The following is a 22,509-nucleotide window of genomic DNA, read 5'->3' on the forward strand; positions in this document are numbered from 1 at the left end:
TATGCGTTTTGCTGCCTCAAATGTTAGCCCTTTTTCTGGATATATTTGACTTGCTGATCCCAAAAATGGCAGAAGTTTCCCCCCAGAATTGTGTAGTCTGAAGAGACCCCATGATCTGTATCTAGATTGAGGACTGGTGCTTTTTTTTTCTGGACTGCAGAAGTCCCATGCCAAACCTGTATTGATGCAGTTCCTTGCTGTTTCTGCCTATGTTTTTAATAAACATAGAAGATTGCTTTGGGACAGGAGAAGGTAATGTCTCCTACGCAGTGTTGCCACAGCTTGTTAGTTGACAAAACATCTCAGTATTTTAACCCCTTTCTTGAAGAAGTCTAAAAAGGGAACTACTTAGTTACAAACACATAGAAATGGAACATCTGCTAGTCTGTTGAATACACTACTTGCTTTCCAGCATGGAATATAATGAAAGTAAATATTAAGTCACATTTTTTATATTCTCATGTCTATATTCCAGGTTGATAGGGTGTGTGTACAGAGTTCATAAATCATAAGGTTTTTATTATTAGATTTGAATTAGTTATAGTAACCGTGATTATTTTGCTATCTGTCTGGAAATGGTTAAACAGTGGGGCTCAAGGTGAATATGCTGGACTGGCTGCAATCAAGGCTTATTTGAATGCAAAAGGAGAACGGCAGAGAAGTGTAAGTAAAAAAAGATGAATCTTGTCTAATGTCTGAACTCTTGAAAAAGAACCATCTTTTTCACTGTGTACAGTCTAGTTGTGCTGAATGAGTGCTCAGAGGAGGACTGGTTATATGTCTATTTTCCATGCATATGAAGTCTAGATGTTGGTTATACAACATAATTTTTCTCTGCAACAAAATTCACAAACACATGACGCTTTTACTGGCCAACCAAAATCCAGAAAAATGCATCAAACAAGTTTTCAAAGCTTCATCAGCTTCTTCATCATTGGTTGTCCAAGTAAGTTTTTTGTGTATTTGGGATTCTGTTATAATCCTCCCCTGTTTTTTTCAGTGTATTGCAGACACACTCCTTTTTATCATTGCGCATGTAAATAAATAAAATAATAATAATAATAATCTTTATTTATAAAAGGTAAAGGGAAAGGTTTTCTCCTGATATTAAGTCCAGTCGTGTCCAACTCTGAAGGTTGGTGCTCATCTCCGTTTCTAAGCCGAAGAGCCAGCATTGTCCATAGACACCTCCAAGGTCATGTGCCCAGCATGACTGCATGGAGTGCCGTTACCTTCCTACTGGAGCGGTACCTATTGATCTCACATTTGCATGTTTTCAAACTGCTAGGTTGACAGAAGCTGGGGCTGACAGCGGGAGCTCACCCCACTCCCTGGAAAGACCACCCTATCTCTCCGAAGGGACTCAGGGCAGTTTCCGACAAATGGCAAACATTCAATGCCAAAAGAAAAACCATACAAACAGTTTATATCAGGACAAGACACATTAAACAATATAAAACAACATAACTATTACTTAATAGTCAAAATAGTGAGAATCAAAATAAATAAAGTAAAAACATGATAAAATACAAAAAAACTGATACAACACACTAAAAATAAAATAGAAAGCAGAATACATTGGAGCTCCATCGGGCTAGGTTCATCAATAGCAATAGCCAGGAATGCTAAAAATGGGTGAAGGATAGTGCAAACAGTGTATTGTAGGGCCGGAGAAGTGGATGAAGTGCAGAAAAGAAGACTATCTGGCGACCTAGGGACTGGGTCTAAGGACTAGTCATTCTTGAAAGCTTGCTGGAATATGCAGGTTTTCAGTTCCCTATGAAAGGAGGACAGTGTGGAGCTTGCCTGGGGAGGGTGTTCCAAAGTCAGGGGGCTTCAGACTATGTTTCTAATGTGTGTATGAAACATAAATGAATTTCAAGATATATTCCAAATCCCTCCCACTCACCCCAAATATCATACATCCCAAACACTTTGGCTCCCAAGCATGTCAGATGAGAGATACTCGACACATATATCAGTACTGCCCAACCTTTGGTCCTCCAGGTGCTTTGGACTTCAGCTCCAAGAATTCCTGAGACTTGGACAAGCTGTCAAGGGCTTATGGAAGTTGGAGAGTCCCAAACACCTGGAGGACCACAATTGGATACTACTGATGTATATGGAAAACATAAAGCCTTAAACCACTCATCAAGGCCCCATCAATGTTCTTCCCAGTGGACTTCCCAGTGGCTCTCCAGACAAATACACTTGGACGACTTATTTAATCCTTAAAGTAATGGAGTCATCATTGGATTTGTGTTGGGTTTCAGAGGCTCTTGGATTCAATAAGCAGTTTGGCAAACTTTGCTCTTCCTCTCAAAACTCAGTGTTTTTATTCAGGGGTAGGACAAGTCTAATAGGAGTTTTGGCCCCTTAAAGTGATGCTGAGCTGACAGTACTTCTGACATCTTCAGATTGAAGGTCAGTGATGGAACAGAAGAAAAGCTTCTCCCCAGGAGAAAGAGAATGCTTGGAAGTTGTCACAAGTTTTGACGGGCAAAGTGAGCCAAAATTTGTGGACCTTGCCCTCAGTTCTTCAGATAACGAGTGGAAACATCATGTGCACCTAAGCATAATACAGATTTGTTGAAAGTGTTCGCTCCTTTATTTTTTGTTCCTTGGTACATTCCTTTCTAACTGGAAGTTCCCACTGAGGCCCCGTCTCTTGTGCTTGGAGAACAGCTACGCACAGCTGGGTTTTTACAGCAGAAATCCGGGAACTAGCTCATTAGCAACATTAAAGCAAAGCCGAGATTAGCAGAAAAGGCATGCCAAGAGTTGGGCCAGGGTACGATGATTTTCCAAAACCTTGTTGGGTCAGCCAGAAGGCTTTTGTGTAGGGATTAGAGCAGCATTGTGAACTAAAATTCACAGCTAGGTTACTTTGCTAGTACAAAGTTGTCCATGGCCATTCTTGGAAACTTCCTTCCCTATTCCACATAACCCATAAAAAAATAATAACCTTTGTTTAATTTTAAATCAATACAAATCATTGTTCAAATTTACATAGAAAAGTAGCACACATTTTAAAATATTAATTAAAAATACAGACTGTCAACAGAATGAAAACCAATTAAAAGTCGGATTATCAAACAGATAATTTAATACCTAAGGCTCCATAACAGTGCTCCATGAAGTCATATTTTCTAATATTTTGGGGCATGAAAAAACAGTTTGTGGATACTGAATTATCTGAGATCAAAGGTATCACTACTGCAGCTGCCCGTGTGGACAAATTTGGATTTTGGAATACTTTGGAATCCAGGATAAGGGATGCTCAATCTGTACCATTCTGTTATATACTAGCTTATGTTGTTGGATTGAAGAAATATCTTAAATAGCTCCAAACAGATTTTAATATTTCTTTGTAGCTATATAAAGAGTCTTGTTTTATTTGAATGTAACTCTACTGGCGCCCCCAGTGGCGCAGCAGGTTAAACCGCTGATCTGCTGAACTTGCTGACCAAAGGGATGGCAGTTTGAATTTGGGGAGCAGGATGAGCTCCCGCTGTTAGCCCCAGCTTCTGCCAACCTAGCAATTCGAAAACATGCAAATGTGAGTAGATCAATAGGTACCGCTCCAGTAGGAAGGTAACATCACTCCATGCAGTCATGCTGGGCACATGACCTTGGAGGTGTCTATGGACAATGCTGGCTCTTCGGCTTAGAAATGGAGATGAGCACCAACCCTCCGACACGTCTGGATTTAATGTTGGGGAAAACCTTTACCTTTACCTAATTTAATACCTCGATGTTAACCAAAATAAGATAATACATTTGTTCAAGCAGGATACTATTCTTCCTTGATAATAAATTTGCTCTATGGAAGGCATATTTTTAGACTGAAAGACTTCCTGATGGAAAAATATATTTAATACAATGTTTAAAATACAGTATTATTTATTTACTTTATTTCTATCTTGCCTTGCTTTCCATATGGACTCAAAGTGTCTAACAATAAGCTTTTCCTGACATCTTTGTAAATGTTTTGTAAGGATTGGAAGCAATTTTTTATCAAAACCACAGCAATTTTATATGTATTCTGTCTTTTGGTATTGTGGATAAAGGTATTGATAACTGTCAGGAAGGGATACGAAACATGTGGCCCTCCACATATTTTTGGACAACAACTCCTATCTAAAGGTGAAAGAGAACAAACTTCAGTGGAACCTGATGTCAAGGAAAATCAGACCCCTGGGATATATTTAAGATATTTTATTACACACAGAGAGGAAGTTCAATACATTTCAGCCAAACAATATTGTTGAACTTCCTTTATTATAGTCTGTTAAAGAAAGAGGGACAATGCCCATATACTTAAATGCAAAACACACACTGGTCACTTTAAAAAAAAACCCAGTGCACATTTGTCTGATATGAATAGGAAAACAAAATAAAATCACTGAAAATATTAGAGAAAATCTAGTAGAGTTAAAGTAAAGGTAAAGTTTTTCCCTTGACATTAATTCTAATCGTGTTCGACTCGGGGGGGGGGGGGTGCTCATCTCCATTTCTAAGCCAAAGAGCCGGTGTTGTCATTAGACGCCTCCAAGGTCATGTGGCTGGCATGACTGTATGGAGCACCATTGTCTTCCTGCCGAAGCGGTACCTATTATCTACTCACATTTGCATGTTTTTGAACTGCTAGGTAGATAGAAGCTGGGGCTAACAGCAGGAGCTTACTCTGCTCCCCGTATTCGAACTGCCAACCTTTCGGTCAGCAAGTTCAGCAGGTCAGCAATTTAACCTGCTGCGCCACCAGAGGTTCCAGTAGAGTTGCATCCAAATAAATTGCCTCGCTTTATTTTTGTTGTGTCTTCTTGAACTTTCATTTCACTTTACAATGGTAAAGGTTTCCCCTTGACATTAAGTCTAGGGGAGTCTGACTCCCACAACCCCTTTTGGCCCAATAAATTTGTATGTGACCTAGATATATCGATATATAAAATAGGTATTAAAATCAAACATGTATGGATACCAAATCACTATTTGCAGGGTTTGCTAAGCAGGTTGATTTTCCTTTTTATGAAGTACAACTGAAGCATCTTCCGCAGAGTCCATTGTAAATACTGCAGGGTGTGTAAATGTCTAAAACAGCCACTAGGTGACATTCAGTAACCTTTTGCTGTTGGCAATTATTTTGTGACCCCAAGACAGAGCAAAGAGGATCCCATTTGGGGTCAGGACTCACAATTTAAGAAAGAGTGCTGTAGACTACATGTCAGACGAAGGAATTGGCAAACTTTTTAGTATTCCTTGTCTAGGAAAACACTATGAAATTAATGAAGTCACCAATAGGTCAACAGATGAATTAAAGGCACAGACACAATATAGTCTTAGGGCTTAATTGTTGCAATATTAATGTCTTGATCGGATGTGTGTGAGATAAACGTTCTATTAATGTCAAGTCTCTTTTTCCCACTTTAGGTTTGCCTTATTCCTAAATCTGCCCATGGCACAAACCCAGCAAGTGCTCAAATGGCAGGGATGAAAATTCAGCCAGTGGAAGTAGATAAAAATGGAAACATTGATGCTGGTCATCTTAAGGCAATGGTGAGTTTCTCTTGTATTAAACAGCTTTGGTTATTAGTGGCCTCTAAGTTTCAACATCTAGAAAAAATGTTCATACCAGAAAAATATATTTTATGTCTTAAATAGGAACACAATAAATATTTTAGCAATTTAAATCAAAACTGTCCAGCTGCCTCTCTTAGTTTCTAGACCAATGTTTCATCTGTTTGCTCATCCATGTCACTCTGCCTCATTTACTAATACAAAGGTGGGCTTCCTGATCAGTAATGACAAAGTCCGTCCTTTGACACTGTAATTATACAGCTTTATTGTTACAATCATTACACTGTTGCAATGACCAAAAGTGCCCCCACCAACAGAGATCTTTGTTTAGAGAGGGGTATTTGAATTTTCAGCTCAAGCACCTTGCCAGACTACAAACCCCATGGTTTCTTTTTAAAATAATATTTTATTGCAAAATTTAAAATACATTAAAATTATAAAGTTTAGAAACAAAAAATATTAAAAGATAAAATGCAATGAAATAAAGGTTCAAGAAGAGAGAGCAAAAAGAAAGAGGGGTAAGAAGAAAAAGAGATTTTTCCTTTTGGTGGTTATACAGTATGACCCCTTTATCCATGCAGAATGTGTTCCCATATGTTGCAAGTGATACACAAAATCATAAATATTAGTGAATCCTATTAAAATGAAGGATGGCTGACCCAAGATTACCAGGGTCATTCTGGACCAGGCCTGTAGCCCGGGGGGGGGGGGGGGTAAGGGGATCAACCCCCCCCCCCCAAAGATTCAGGTTAAAAAAAACTGGTTTACTCGTGAATTTTAACTGGTTAACCTAATCCCATTCTAAGTCTATGAGACGCAAAAAATTAAGAGTCCCTCCAGAACTGCAAGCACTATCTCAAGCAAATATTGACAATGTATTCACACTGTCATTACTTGCAGCAATAGCCGATGTAGTGAAGCAACCAATTTGGGGGGTGGGGGGGAGTGTTGAATGCTCTCATTAAGGAGGCCTGACTTGGTGGAGGTGGTTGACAGGGGCGGAGCTGCAGGCTATGGAAGGCTGCTCTGCCCTCTGCTGTGCTCTTTGCTTCACAGTGAGCTAGGAGGCAGGTTTCAAACCCCCCCCCCCGTGAAATTTTCAACCCCCCCCCCGAAATTTTCCTGCAAACCTAGCAGTTCGAAAACATGTAAATGTGAGTAGATCAATAGGTACCTCCTCAGCAGGAAAGTCAAAAGGACGCTCCATGCAGTCATGTTGGCCACATGACCAGAATATGTCTATGGACAACACAGGCTCCTCTTCTTGGAAATGGAGAAGAGTACCTCCCTTAGAGCTGGTGATGAGCACCATCTCCAGAGCCGGAAATGAAAGGAGAAGACTTTGCCTTTGTCTGTGTTATTTGTGTTTCATTGTATTTCACTGCAAATAGGCATTGAATGTTTGCCTGTGTCTGTTTATATGCTGTAATCCGCTCTGAGTCGCCTTGGGGAGAAGGGCAGAATGAAGTATTATTATTATTATTATTATTAGACATATTTTATTTGATTTGAATAAGTGAAACTTTTAATACCAGTCCCACAGACACAGGAGTCATACTGTATATATGTATAATTCTTGATGTACCTCGCCTTGAGTCATAAGGAGAGGCAAGTTAATTGTTATTACTATTATTGCCTCTCTCGTCAACATTACAAACCCCGTGGAATGCACCCATAGCAGTTAGAGTGGAATCATAGTGCTACCCTTGTGTGGTGTGAGAGGGTTTTTATCCAGAGATATTCTACTCTTTGCTCTGAGATATTGGGAGGACCTAGAAATGTGTTGATCTCTCCTTTACATTTTTCTTTCTCCTTTCACATTGTTCTCCTTTTCTTATTGTGAAGGTGGATAAGCACAAGGAAAACCTAGCAGCTATCATGATCACATATCCATCCACTAATGGTGTCTTCGAAGAGGAAATCAGTGAATTGTGTGACTTAATTCACAAACACGGCGGCCAGGTTTACCTAGATGGAGCAAATATGAATGCCCAGGTAGGAATAAGTTTACAGATTTCTTCAGCTAATGCAAACTTGAGATACAGGATCGTTTTCTGATGTGGTTTCCTAGACTTAAAACAGCCCAAAGAGAGCCAAAATGCTAATCTATTTGTAGAGGAGGAAGGCATTTATAACCTTTTGGAAAAACCTTTTGGAGATCATAACTTTTAGAAAAGCATGACCTTTCAGAGAAGAGCCAAAAACCCTTTAGAATAGAATCTTCTCTTGTGGTATACAACCAGATATAATTATACAAGGCAATGGTTTCAGTTGTTAGACTGAATCATCTGTTATCTCTGATCTGTTAGGAAAACAGAGATTTGCCAGTGCATAAAAACAGCAGAGCTTTAGAAGTGTTTTTAGTGCCCCAAAATATATACTCTTCCATAAAACAACTTGTTTTATAATCATGCACTCAAGAGACAAAAATGAAGTAGACTTTGATTTGGTTTACTCACAACCTTCATGTGTTCAGGTATAAAACTTATCAGTCCAGTTTCAAATATCTTTGAGATAATTCTCTTTGCCATTGGGCCAGGACATCTCTCACAACAAAACAGCAAGCAAGTATGTGATCTGAGTTCTGAAGTAGTTTGCAATCTGTCTGCCTGCAGTAGTCTGTAGTCTGTTCATGATCATGTACTCTGCAACCCCTTTTATAACTTTTCAGGAACCATAGAGTAAAGGAAGCTGCATACCAGAACATACATACAGGAAACAGTAAGCAACAAGATCATAGAGAGACATTACTGGAGAAGCCTTAAAGAAGGTTGTCATTTCCAACAGGGGGAGAAGAAAAGGAAGAGGAGGAACAACAATTCCAACTGTAGCATTAGGAAGAGTAGGAGCAACTAATTGAGAGGTGAACATAGCAGGATGTGTTGCCCCCGGTTCTCTCAAATTGATCAGAATTGGCACTTGCCAACCACTGCAGTAAGCCCTGGTGCCAGTGGGGAGGAGTTGTCTAAGCCCATATATTAAAACCAAATTTTCACCCCCTCCAGCACCACTCACCTTGAGATATATTTCCATCCGGAAGCCTGGGGAAACACAACGATTCATTGAGAATTCACTCTGTGTCCTGGGACCTGGCAATCCTTCCTTTGACCACAAGAATAAATTGGTTAGATTTTGCAGCTAAGGTTCAACAGAGCCAGATCAAAAAACGGGTGCCCCGTTTAACATTGCACAATTGGATAACTGCCTCTTATTGTGTGATAGTTTTCATCTCATTTCCACACCCATTTCTTGTCTATGTCTCCCCCATGGAGCCATTAGGCTACACATCCTCCACTCACCCCAGTTATAAGTCCTGAACTTTTGAATTTGAAATGTGATGTCCTTTCTCTAATAGGTTGGCCTCTGTCGTCCTGGAGATTATGGGTCAGATGTCTCTCATTTGAATCTTCACAAAACTTTCTGCATTCCTCATGGAGGAGGAGGGCCTGGCATGGGACCAATTGGAGTGTTAGTATTTAACTCTTGTGATGAAGAGTATTCATGTTTCTTTCTTTATTCATTTATATTTTAATATAAATATACATTGCGGAATATATTTGGTTGTAAACAAGCCCATCTCACTTTATATGCCTGGGATTACAATGTAAATGATCCTGTGCCATAAATAAGGAGCCAGTCTGGTCAAGGCTTGCTTCCAGTCCTTTAAAACTGCTAGGATAAAAAGGCATAATGGGTGGAAATTCACATCATAATGTTTACATTTCTCCTGTCCAATATATCTGAAGTCATGGTGTCCTTCTGAGAAAATTAGTTGCATTTGTGGCTTTTCTCATATACCTTTGCAGAAGTTGCTGCATTAGTATCAGCATTTACTCACCACTACCACCCAGTAAGCTGTTGCTTACTATTCAAGAATAAGCAACACTTAGTTATTTTTGAAGTTCATTTAAAAACACAAAACATAGACCAAAATGACCAAAATTTTCTGTTTTCAACTACACATTACTTATTAGACCAAACTTTTTAAAATAAAGGTTCAAAGTGGTTATTTCATTGAATTAATGAGAGTTTTCAGGGCTGTATGGCCATGTTCCAGAAGCATTCTCTTCTGACGTTTCATCTGCTAATCAAGGTGGCCAATTGCAACATTCACACTTGCCTCGAACAGACAAGAGTTCTTTCTCCCACCCTGGACTTTCCACAGATATATAAACCCCATTTTCCTAGTTTCCAACAGACCTCATAACCTCTGGGGATGCCTGCCATAGATGTGGGTAAAACATCAGGAGAGAATGCTTCTGATACATGGCCATACAGCCAAGAAAACTCAAAGCAACCCAGTGATTGGGCCTTGAAAGCCTTTGACAACACATTGGTCATTTCATTATTTTACAAAATACATCATTTCATCCTCATTACCTAAAGTGAGAAGTATCCTTGATTCAAAATGTTTTCCTTCCAAGTTCTGCATAGGGAGGAGAGATGATTTGTTCTCTTTTTAAAAGACCTATTCAATGATTACTGTTTAAGGATAGAAAGATGGACTACAGGAGCTATTTATGACATGTTAATAAGAATGATTGTGTTTCTTTGAAAAACCTTTGTATGAGGGATTGCAAGTGGAAGCTGGTCTTGGATATTGGACCACTTGGCTAAAACTGATAATCCAAAATCTTGTTTTGCATGCCAGCCGAAATATTAGTCTTTCCCAGTGTGTGGTTCTTTTTTCCTATGCCTGTCTCCTTTGTCTGGTAGACAACAAGAACTAGGGTTTGGGGGGAGGGGGACTGCGTGGTACAGACTGGTTTTTCTGACCAGTGAATGTTTGTGGGGAAGGCCAGGATTGTTTCAGATGATCTTGAGCACAGAAGGAAAGAGGAGCATAAGGCTGCTCATCCCTCTCTTACTGTACAAGCGCAAATCTGGTGTGCCCACATGGCCAATCGGTGGCCAGAAAGTCAGACCCACCAACAGCCTCCTGGTTCTTGTTACAGACTTGGATTTAATCCTTGCGGAAGGAGGAACAGAAGACCCTCTGTCTGCGAGATCCAAAAAAGCACAAATGCAAGCGCAATTCCTAATACACAGCCATGTGCCACCAATAGTTTTAATATAGTGACAATTAAGTGAAAAGGGAGCTTAATCCATACATAGAACCTTTTGTTTGTTCCGTTTTAGGAAGAAGCATTTGGCTCCTTTCCTGCCCAGCCACCCGGTCATTGCGTTGCAGCATGACAAAGCTTCCAGCCCGTTAGGAACAGTTAGTGCTGCCCCTTGGGGATCTAGTGCTATCTTGCCCATTTCGTGGGCTTATATCAAGGTATTGGACTTCTATTACTTTCACTCATCTCTGTGCCTCCTTCCCTTCAAGACTCTCTCTAAAAGTCTTGGGCTCTTTCCTCTTTTAAAAAATAAAGATGTGGAGAGGGATTTACATAAGACTTGTTGATGTAGAACAGTGGTTCTTAACCTGTGGTCCGTGAGCATCCTTCCTCTTTATTTTATTTTATTTCTGTTCCTTTTGCACCACCTGCCAGTCCTTCCCTGTCGCTGACCAGCCTCGTCCCCTTGGATTGACCACATCAGTTCTAGATTATTAAAAATGGTTTTCTCTGGGTGAGCAGGTGGTGACAACTGGATGGCATGTATTCTGTATCAGAAACTAGAGCAGATGTGGTCTCTCCAATACAGTTTTCTGAATCAGCACCCAAAATAACCAAACCAAATCTAAAGTTGGCCAAAAAACTGATCTGTAACCCTTTTGGTACTAATTTTGGAGACTGGTCCCTGGTTAAGTGGTCCCTGGTCAAAAAAGGGTTGGGAACCACTTGTGTAAATAAATACCCCCTGAAACACTTATTGCACTTTTGGTACTAATGTTGGAGAGTGGTCCCTGACAAAAGTGGTCCCTGGTCAAAAAAGGTTGGGAACCACTGGTGTAAATAAATACCCCCTGGAACACTTGTTGCACTTTTGGTACTTAAGTTGGAGAGTGGTCCCTGACAAAAGTGGTCCCTAGTCAAGTAGTCCCTGGTCAGGAAAGGTCGGGAACCACTGGTGTAGAATGACACATCTACATTTGGACTTTCCTACAAACTCTAGTCACCACTATAGCCACCTGAAAAGTTTTTTATGGGGATTCATGAACTTTCCAGAATGGGATTTTTAAAAATGGTGAAAATCAGCCAGGGCTACTATTCAAAAATAAAGCCCTCTTGAAACTTTGTTGTTCCTGACAAGAACATCGCATTGATTTTTCATACTTCATTGAAAGCAAAAAGAATACTGTGCTTCCCTTTTCTGCTGAAACAGTAACAAGATTTAAAAGATGGACAACTTGCAGAATTGTGCTGAGCAGAAAGAAAACGACTACATTTTTTGTCCTTGTTTGCCAGAAGGGAACAAGAGAAATTGACATTCCCATTCTTCTATCTCCTTTGTAATCTTTTTTCTTCTCAACACTGATTTAAGATAGTTTTTTGAGCAATTTATCTGAGAAAGAAGCACCCCTTCAAATCATACTAATTTCTTGACTTCTGCATACTTCTTCAATGTTCTTAGTCAGGGAACTCACTACTGTGCTTTTCAGAATAAACCATGTCCAGCTTAGAAGAAAACAGGGATGAGATGGAGAATTCTTGGGGTTTCTTCATCTTCTTTTTCAGTATTATTATTATTTTTCTGTCCTTTTCAGATGATGGGAGGAAAAGGGCTTAAGCATGCATCTGAGATTGCAATACTCAATGCTAATTATATGGCAAAGAGACTAGAGAAGCACTACAAAATCCTCTTTAGAGGAGCCAGAGGCAAGTATTATCACCTTGAATTCTCTTCTGCTCAATAGGGTGTGGTCCAAAATGCTAGCGCGTGCTCAAGAGTGGGTGAGGGTAAACAAATTGAAGTCGAATCCAGACAAGACAGAGGTCCTGCTGGTTAGTCGTAAGGCTGAACAGGGTGTAGGGTTACACCCTGTGCCAGATGGAGTCACACTCACCTTTAAGGCACAGTTTCACAGCTTGGGAATCCTCCTGGACTCATTGCTGAGCCTAGAACCTCAAGTTGCAGAGTTGGCTGGGGAGGGGGGGGGGGTTGCACAATTAAAACTTGTGTGCCAGTTGTGCCTGTACCTTGGGAAGTCAGACCTGGCCATGGTGATTCGCGCTCGTTACATCCAGGATAGACGACTGCAATGCATTCTACATGGGGTTGCCTTTGAAGACTGTTCAGAAGCTTCAAATAGTCCAACGGGAGGCAGCCAGGTTAATAACTGTGGCCTCTGGCCAGAGGGAGCACATACCTCTGATTTTGCATCAGCTCCACTGGATGCCTGTTTGATACTGAGCACAATTCAAAGTGTTGGCTTTGACCTATAAAGCCCTAAACGGCCCTGGCTCAGTTTACCTGTCTGAAGGCATCTCCCTCTTCGAACCACCATGGAGATTAAGATCTGCTCTCGGTCCCACTACCATCACAGGCACGATTAGCGGGGACAAGAGAGAGGGCCTTCTCAGTGATTGCCCCTCGGCTATGGAACTCCCTTCCTGGCGAGATTAGATCAGCCCCCTCCCTCCTGTCCTTCAGAAAAATGATAAAATCCTGGATGTGGGACCAAGCCTTTGGGACAGTGTAATAAGGTAATAATAGGAAAACATCCCCTGCTGACCGGATCCAGTATGGCTGTTTTGAAATGGTTTTAACAATTGTTTTTAAAGTGGATATAACTGAGTTTAGTGTTTGTGTATATCTATAGTTTGTTTTACGTTCCGGCATTGAGTGTTTGCCGTATATCTGTTCTCCACCCTGAGTCCCCTTCAGGTTGAGAAGTGGAGAATATAAATGCTTTAAATAAACAAAGTACAACAAAGAAGAAGGTATCAAGCAGTTTTAGGAACTTTCAGCTGTAACCAATCATGTAAGAATATGTGTTGTCGAAAGCTTTCATGACTGGAATCACTGGGTTGTTGTAGGTTTTTCAGACTGTATGCCCGTGTTCTAGAAGTATTCTTTCCTGATGTTTCACCTGCATCTATGGCAGGCATCCTCAGAGATTGTGAGGTCTGTTGAAAACTATGTAAATGGGGTTTATATATCTGTGGAAAGTCCAGGGTGGGAGAAAGAAGTCTTGTCTGTTGGAACTAGGTGTGAATGTTTCAATTGGCCACCTTGATTAGCATTTGATGGCCTGACAGTTTTTAGGTGTGGCTTGTTACTGCCTGGGGTAATCCTTTGTTGAGGGGTGATTAGCTGCCCTTGATTGTTTCTTGTCTAGAGTTCCCCTGTGTTTGAGTGTTGATTTTTATTTACTGTAATTTACTTCTTTCTGGATTCAGCCCAAAAAACCTACAATAACCCAATGTAGGAATATTGCTACATTATTTGTTGCAATATTAAAAGAAAAAAATCTTCAACATCTGTTATCTATGCAAGCTGCAAGAAACCATGCCCCAACCCCCAACCCCTGAGCAGCTCTCACCCAAATTTTGGAAGAGGATGTTTTCACAATTGTCTCCATCTTCACTCCAGGGATGATCAGTCCAGCTGCGTACCCTGTGAAGCAGCAGCTTGTATAAGTCCTGTTTTCTAAAGAACCTTTGTTTTGTTTCTTGACTGCCCTTTTTGCAAAGGCCTCTTAACTTGCTACGGCATGATTGCAAGGAGACTGAAAACCTTTGCTTTAGTTTATAGCTAACCAAAGCTCATAATTAATTCTGAAATGACAACGCTGATTTGTTTATATAAACCATAGTTAAGATTAACCATAGATTAGGTTTTACATAGAATCTAATACTGTAGTTAATTGACATCAGAACGGAAAGTGTCCATTGGCGGAGGAGAAGGGAGTCTGAGAGTCAACCACATCACTGTTTGTTGTTGCTCTGAACCACTTAGTCCTCATGTTGTACCTGCTTTGTATTCTTGCCATCCACCAAGCATATACTCATGCACAATATGGGTTAGTAGTACTGTAAGTAATAGAGGTAGAAATGCATTTGTGGAGGAATTCATCTTCCTAAGACAGTGTTTCTCAACCTTTTATTAATGTATTAATGCCACAACCCCTTAATACAGTTCCTCATGTTGTGGTGACCCCCCAACCATAAAAATTTTTTTGTTGCTACTTCATAACCTTGACCTTGAGTTTTGGAGCTGTAGTTCACCTGCATCCAGAGAGCACTGTGGACTCAAACAATGATAGATCTGGACCAAACTTGGCATGAATACTCAATATGCCCAAATCCGAATACTGGGGGAGTTTGGGGAAAATAGACATTGACATTTAAAAGTTGTATTTTCTGGGATTTATAGTTCCCCTACAATGAAAGCGCATTCAGAACCCCACCGATGATAGAATTGGGCCAAACTTCCCACAAAACCCCCATGCCATGAAGGGACTCACTGGCGTGAGCCTCCTTCTAGCCTCACATGCTCTCCCTTCCGCACACCATGCTGCCATGCGCTGAGCATTCCTGCTCTTCTGTCCCTGCATAGAGTCTCAGAAAGAGCCCTCCCCTTGGCTGAGAGGCCAGACAATCACAGCGGAGGAGGGCTTTTGGTGGGAGGTTTCGCCAGCTGTTTCCAAAAAGAAAGAGAAGGACAGATGGAGAAATCTTCAGCCTTCTCTGCCAAAGGGGTTCCTAAGACCATCAGAAATGTTTTCTGATGGTCTTTGGCGACCTTTCTGAAACCCCCTCATGACTCCCCCTCCAGGGGTCTTGACCACCAGGTTGAGAAAAGCTGTCCTAAGAGGATAGTCTCAAGAGCTGTAGCACCGGGACTGTGGCACAGCTGGCTGGGAGTCAGCTGCATTAAGATTACTACTGACCAAAGGTCATGAGTTTGAAGCCAGCCCGGGTCGGAGTGAGCTTCCAACCAAGTTGTGTAGCTTGCTGTCGATCTTTGCAACCCAAAAGACAGTTGCATCTGTCAAATAGGAAATTTAGGTACCGCTTATGCAGGGAGGCTAATTTACGACGCTATAAAAATCTCCAGCAAGCATGCAAAGAATTGAGGAAGTAGTTAATCAGTGTCACAAATGGACGGTGAAGCGACAGCTCCCCTGGTGGCCAGAATACCCTCATGAAAAAGCTGGAATGTTAAATAGCCTCTGTGTGTCTGTCTATGTATGTTGTGTGTCTGTGGCATTGAATGTTTGCCATGTATATGTACACTGCAATCCTCCCTGAGTCCCCAACGGGCGAGAAAGGTGGAATAAAAATACTGTAAATAAGTAAATAAAAAAAAAAGGGCAGCTGTGAACTCATCTGCTTCTCAATGAAGCCAATGAGCCTCTTATCATTCCTTAAAAGTTATTTGACTAGTGTTAATTAGATATCTGTGTGAGTTCATGTATGTGTTTATTTCTATTTACAAACAGATAAGGAAAAAGATGTATGTTTCTTTTAAAAATCAACTCTTGAAGAACAACAATACAGTCAAGGTTACATTCCAACACTGTAGAGACATTTGGAGAAACAATACAGTATTGTCTGGAATGATTCAGACAATGCTATTTAATCGGGTATACAACTGTATACAATAGTCTGCAGTATCCAAGTGAAAGTTGATGATCCGAGTTATACCTGTGGCTGTAAATAATTGCCAAACAACTCTACCCTATGCTCCGATATAAAATTGTATATAAAACTTTGTTCTTCTGCAGGGTACGTAGCTCATGAATTTATATTGGACACCCGACCTTTCAAGAAAACTGCAAATATTGAAGCTGTAGATGTTGCTAAGCGGCTGCAGGATTATGGTAAGAGGTCAAAGAGAGTGTGGCTGAGGACAATGTTCCCTTTTTAACACAATTTATATCTGCTTATTTTTAATGTCACTCCAAACTTGATAGTTTGCAGAGATATCCATGGGATTTCATACCCTATTTCCCCGAAAGTAAGACAGTGCCTTATATTAATTTTTGCTCCCAAAGATACGCTAGGTCTTCTTTTCAGGGGATGTCTTATTTTTCTTGTACTTTAGACCCTTCAGAAGAAAAGCAGACACCCCCTAAAAACCAGTGTTTCTCAACCTTCCTAATGCCGCAACCTCTTAATACAGTTCATGTTGCGGTGACCCCCCAACCATAACATTATTTTAGTTGCTATTTCAGAACTGTAGTTTTGCTACTGTTATGAATCATAATGTAAATATCCAATATGAAGGATGTAGTTTTATTCACTGGATCAAATTTGGCACAAATACCCAATACACCCACATTTGAATTCTGCTGGGGTTGGGGTGATTTTGTCATTTGGGAGTTGTAGTTGCTGGAATTTATAGTTCATCTACATCCACAGAGCTTTTGGAACTCCACATTTATCATTGTTTGAGTCCACAGTGCTCTCTGGATGTAGGTGAACTACAACTCCAAAACTCAAGGTAAATACCCACCAAACACTTCCAGTATTTTCTGTTGGTCATGGGAGTTCTGTGTGCCGAGTTTGGTTCAATTCCATCATTGGTGATGAGAACTGCTGTGGGAGATCATTACAGTCTCCAGACTGTGTGGAAGCCAGGTTGAGAAACACTGCCCTAAAGAATAAAAGTGAGACACTGATTGCCTGACTCACACACACAGGGGCGGCTCAACCCATTACGCAAAGTAAGCATTTGCAATATAGTTGATTTTGCCCAGGGGTGTTCTTGAGGCGCTCTTGGGGGAAAATAGACCTTGATATATGCGAGTTGTAGTTCACCTACAATCAAAGAGCACTCTGAACTCCACCAATGATGGAATTGAACCAAATATGGCACACAGAACTCCCATGACGAACAGATTTGCACAGCAGGGACAGAGCATACAGTATGGCAGCTTCCAGCCACCAGGGGAGCTCACCACAGCACACTCGTACAGCACAGCAGGGACTTTGCTAGGTCTTACTTTCGGGGGAGGCCTTTTATTTAGCAATTCAGCAAAAACTAAGGGGATGTCTTATTTTTGGGGAAACAGGGTAGCTATACAAGGTGTAACTATATGATGAAGGGAAAAGAGAAGACTGCTTCTATTCAGAATGTTTTTCTTTTCATCATGATGTGAAATGCAGGCCAGTACATGGGCTTTGCAGATGGTGTTATATATTATAAAGAAGGGGCTTTTCAGACAACGTTCTGGACAGTCCCGAATTAATTTGTTACAAACCAGGGAAAGCCTTGTTTGTAGCAAATTAATTAGACAGTGGCTTTATTCTGCGCCTTCCTGGAAGGCTCGGGATAAACCCACTATTTCCGGTTCTAGACTGCAGAATACTGCAGTCCAGACAGTATTCCAACAGATTTCCAACAGTCGCGGGAGAACGTCTGGACACCCACCACAGAAAGCACGTGCTTTCTGGAGTGGGTGTGGACAGGGTCCCAGGAAAATCCACCCTTTCCTGAGATAAAGGTCTGTCTGGATCCGCCCTGTGAAGGGATACCCAGGGCAAATAAACATTAACCAGACTCTGCGAATGACGTGCTTCTAATGATTTTGGTTGGAAACCATGATTTGTTACAAATGTGTGACCCAAAGTTAAATACTATTAACCAATTTGTATTCACAATCTCTATTCAGTAACGTAAGGAATAAATACATTGGGATCATGACAGTCCCTCAAACCTGGTTTATCAGGCAGCAGCTGGTGTAAACAACAGGGATCTGTTCTTCTATCAATCAGGAAGCAGTAGACTGATCTTCCCATTCATTCCTCCAGCAATTTCTGGTGCAGTGAAGAAGAAAGGCACCAGGGATCCTACTTCTGGATGCTACACTGGAAAACACTTGCAGAAAGAGGGAGATGATATCAGTCTGTTGTGTCCCCAATGATAGGGGAACAGACCCAAATCTCTCCCATTGGCTGCTGCCTGCTAAATCAGGATAGGAGGGATCACACAAGACACTACATAAAGCAGTGGTTCCCATCCTTTTGTTGACCAGGGACCACTCTCCAACATGAGTACCAAAAGAGTTATGAATAAGTTTTTGGTCAACTTTAGATTCAGTTTGGTTATTTGGGGTGCTGATTCAGAAAATTGCATTGGATAGACCACATCAGCTCTAGTTTCTGATACAGAACATATGCCATCCAGTAGTCAGCATCTGCTTGCCCACAGAAAACCATATTTAATAGCTTCGGCACAATAAGAGGGTTTTGCAAGACCAGTAACTCTTGTTGCAACAGTGTAGTAACGGTGAGGCTGTAGACCAGGGGTCAGGAACCTTCGGCCCTCCAGGTGTGGTGGACTTCAACTCCCACAATTCCTTGAGGCTCGGCATTCGCCCCAAAGGCTTACCTTGGCCTCAAGGAATTGTGGGAGTTGAAGTCCACCACACCTGGAGGGCCGAAGGTTCCCCATGCCTGCTGTAGACCATATTTTCGTTCTTGCAGATCACCGATGGTCTACAGACCACTGGTTGGGAACTACTGATGTAGAGTTATGTAGCTAATCACTTGGTCTAGAATACCCACTGTTTAGACTACTTATAGCTGTGTGATGGTATGGAGAACTGCTAAATTTTCCAATAGCTCTTCTGACCCATAACTATAATTTGTTTTCCCTAGGATTCCACGCTCCGACAATGTCTTGGCCAGTAGCAGGGACTCTTATGATAGAACCCACAGAGTCTGAAGACAAGGCAGAACTTGACAGATTTTGTGATGCAATGATCAACATACGACAAGAAATTGCTGATATAGAAGAAGGGAGAATGGATGCTAGAATTAATCCATTAAAGGTTAGTAACTGGAGCCCCCACTCCTTTTTAATGCTGTTGCCCTGTTTAGTTTGATTGAAGCAGTCTGAAGTAGATTGCCCACTGTGTGTGATGGAAACTACGAACTATTTTAGAGACCTTATCGTTCTGCTGTTTGTGACTGTGGAAGTAAATAGATTGGACTCTGCTTTTTTTTTCAACTATTGTTTCTTAATACACTTAAAATCTGTATACCTGATGGCCCCAGATCATATCTGCCCTCTGAAACTAAATAGGATCAGGACTGTTGAGTACTTGGAAAGGAGGCTGTGAAGGAATACCAGGCCTTGTAGGGACGCTCTGACAAATCTCTGACTACATCTTGCTATGATGGGGTTGCTATAAGTTGACATTGACTAGTAGGCACATGACAAAGGTCCACTTGATAGGCATTCATAACACAATTGCTCAATGTCTGATCTATAGCCAAAGAACAACAATAATAAATGTGTATGGTTGAAATTATGGGATTTACCATATCTTTCACATGCTAAATGTTCTTGCCTCTATTTGAGCAATTGAACTATGCTACCTATTTGAACTGAATAAGATGCGTCATAAATCAATCTGAGTGGCTGAGTTTAGGGAACTGTTATTTACCATGTTCTAAACTTGCTTTTATTGACAGATGTCACCACATACCTTGACATGCATTGCTGCTCCTAACTGGGATCGTCCTTACTCTAGAGAAGTAGCAGTTTTTCCTCTGGTAAGTAATGCATTCATGCTAATACTTCAAGTAATTGTAATTTTATTAAGGAAAACTTTTACTGGAAAATGCAACTTTTTAATCCATCTTTAGATTTGTCAGAAAGATGGTAATTTTTCCAAAGTACACTTGCTTTAAAAGGAGATTCTCAAAAAGAAATATTTGGAGTAGAATTGTTACTTTCCTCAAGAGTGCAGTGGGATGTGGAAGAATTCAGTTGCCTTCTCCACTGAAGCGGAGTGTCCTCAAAACAATCTGCATATTGAGTGTAAACTGCAAAGTCACACTCTCTCTGCCTCAGAGGAAGACAAAAACAACCCTCCTTTGAACAAATCTTGTCAGGAAAACTACACGAAAGATTTCCAATTTACTACCGAGCACAATTCAAAGTGCTGGCTTTGGCCTATAAAGCCTTAAACAGCCCAGTTCAATCTATCTGTCCAAACGCATCTCCCTCTATGAACCACCACAGAGATTAAGATCTTCCGGGGAGGCCCTGCTCTCGGTCCCACCACCATCACAGGCGCAATTGGCAGGGACAAGAGAGAGGGCCTTCTCAATGAATGCCCTTCCAAAATATCATCCAAATCGATCCAAATTGAGGTCCAATAAAAGCTCATCATTGCCAGTAAAATCAATCTAATCTGCAAACGCTCCCATAACCAGGATTTAAGTTTCTTCTTGAAGGTCAAGAGGGAGGAAGCAGATCTAACCTCCTTAGGGAGGGAGTTCTACAGCCGAGGAGCTACCATGGAGAAGGCCCTGTCTCTAATCCCCACCAAATGCGACTGCAGTGGGACCGAGAGCAGGGCCTTCCCCGATGATCTCAAACTCCTTGATGGTTCGTAGGGGGAGACATGTTCGGACAGGTAAACTGGCCTGGAACCGTTTCTGATTTGAAGATATTAAATAACAAACAGAAAAGCAATAATTGTTTCTTTTTCTGGCCTACATGGCATCAGCCAAATGATACTGAGAAAACCCTGACTCCATAGCTATTGATGTGCCACAGTGCTTCAAATTGGTGAGGTTGCATGGTGGTCTTGGGGTTGCGTACATATATGGAAATACAGGTGCTGTTTTCCAAAATATTTTGGACATGGGAAACTCAACCTGTACTAAGATTTTGTGATCAACAAAATTCCAGCCAGTGTCTCTTATCAAATCAAAATAAAAAATCTTTATTACGATCTTAAGAGCAGTGTCTCTTAATTTTCTATAATGTATTAAGTTTACCTTAGTGATGTTTCTTAATATTTCTCCCCCTGTTTTTTAGCCGTTTGTGAAGCCTGAAAATAAATTCTGGCCCACAATTGCTAGAATTGATGACATCTATGGAGATCAGCACCTGGTTTGTACCTGTCCACCAATGGAAGTCTATGAATCACCATTTGCTGAGCAGAAGAGAGCATCATCTTAGGGTCTGCCTCCCTTCACCCTCTCCAATTGCCCCCTTTTTTCCTCTTGAAACGACTGGGCTTAAATCTCCCTCGCTACATTTCCATTAAAGATGGGTGGATTTCTTTCAGCCCAGTGAGCAAACTTTATATACAATGTATATTTTAAAGATCCTTATGCTGTGAAATTCTTGTGCAGCTACCTGTAAATATACTTGTATCAGGGGGAAACACACCAACGCGATGCAGTGCCTCAGTTTCTCCAGCTGTCCTTGCTGACGTGGCCTTCATCTATTCAGAACCAGAACTGTTTCACTGCCAATAAGGCAGTGCCTCTTCTCCTTGGAGCGCTCTATGGTAAAGAGCCTCCCCGCTTGATTTTGAAAGTCTGTGTACTTCTCTAGCCTTTTGGGGGGGTTCAGATTAGTGACTAAAATGTATTTAATATTCACTTTGTATAAACTGAAGGCACAGAGCACAGACCAACATGTGTATGCGTCAAACTGGCAAAACAAGCTCCGCTCAACCTCCCTCTGTATTAGACTGTGGCCATAGATTATGGATGTTTATAGTAATTTTCTTACCTCTAGCATTAATAATTGTAATATTAACCATTTTCCCTATTTTTAAACTCCAAATGTTTGCATTCCAATAAAAATCACTGGATTCCGTAGCTTTTGTAGTCTTATTCAAAATTCCGGATTTTTGTAAATGCGGTAATACACAGACCCAGGATTCTGAAATCTGGATTTTATCTGCTGGTCACACAATGCAAAAAAAACCTGCCCATAAGAGAATGCCTAGTACCTTATTCCTTGGTATATTCCCAGGAGCCTGTGCAAAGCCTAATCTCATGATCTAGAGCAGTGGATCTACAATTCCCTGTTAGGATTTCTGAGAGTTGGAAGGCAAAACATCTGGGACCTCCAGGCTGAGAACCACTGATCTAGAGAATCTAGAACAGTGGTTCCCAACCTGTGGTCTGTGGACCACCACTGGGCCGCAAGAACAAAAATATGGTCCATGGCCTCACCATTACTACACCGTTGCCTCAAAACCACATAGCAACAAGAGTGACTCTCACGAAACCCTTATAGTAACTAAAATATGGATCAGCATTTTAACAGCTGAACAGA

General features: G+C 41.1%; 1 protein-coding gene across 1 annotated transcript in view; it reads left to right on the plus strand.

Moving 5' to 3' along the window:
* Nucleotides 1-22,046, plus strand: part of GLDC (glycine decarboxylase) — a 60,308-nt gene extending 38,262 nt beyond the window's left edge. Inside the window, exons 16-25 of the mRNA XM_060762300.2 lie at nt 588-663; nt 5,431-5,556; nt 7,423-7,572; nt 8,933-9,045; nt 10,717-10,858; nt 12,233-12,344; nt 16,199-16,294; nt 19,077-19,249; nt 19,896-19,976; nt 21,253-22,046. Of these exons, the coding sequence (XP_060618283.2) occupies nt 588-663; nt 5,431-5,556; nt 7,423-7,572; nt 8,933-9,045; nt 10,717-10,858; nt 12,233-12,344; nt 16,199-16,294; nt 19,077-19,249; nt 19,896-19,976; nt 21,253-21,396 (1,213 nt within the window). The 3' untranslated portion in view covers nt 21,397-22,046. The remainder of the gene's footprint in view (nt 1-587; nt 664-5,430; nt 5,557-7,422; nt 7,573-8,932; nt 9,046-10,716; nt 10,859-12,232; nt 12,345-16,198; nt 16,295-19,076; nt 19,250-19,895; nt 19,977-21,252) is intronic.
* Nucleotides 22,047-22,509: the final 463 nt, after the last annotated feature.

Source organism: Anolis sagrei, chromosome 2 (genome assembly GCF_037176765.1).
Source record: "Anolis sagrei isolate rAnoSag1 chromosome 2, rAnoSag1.mat, whole genome shotgun sequence".
NCBI classification, from domain to species: domain Eukaryota; kingdom Metazoa; phylum Chordata; class Lepidosauria; order Squamata; family Dactyloidae; genus Anolis; species Anolis sagrei.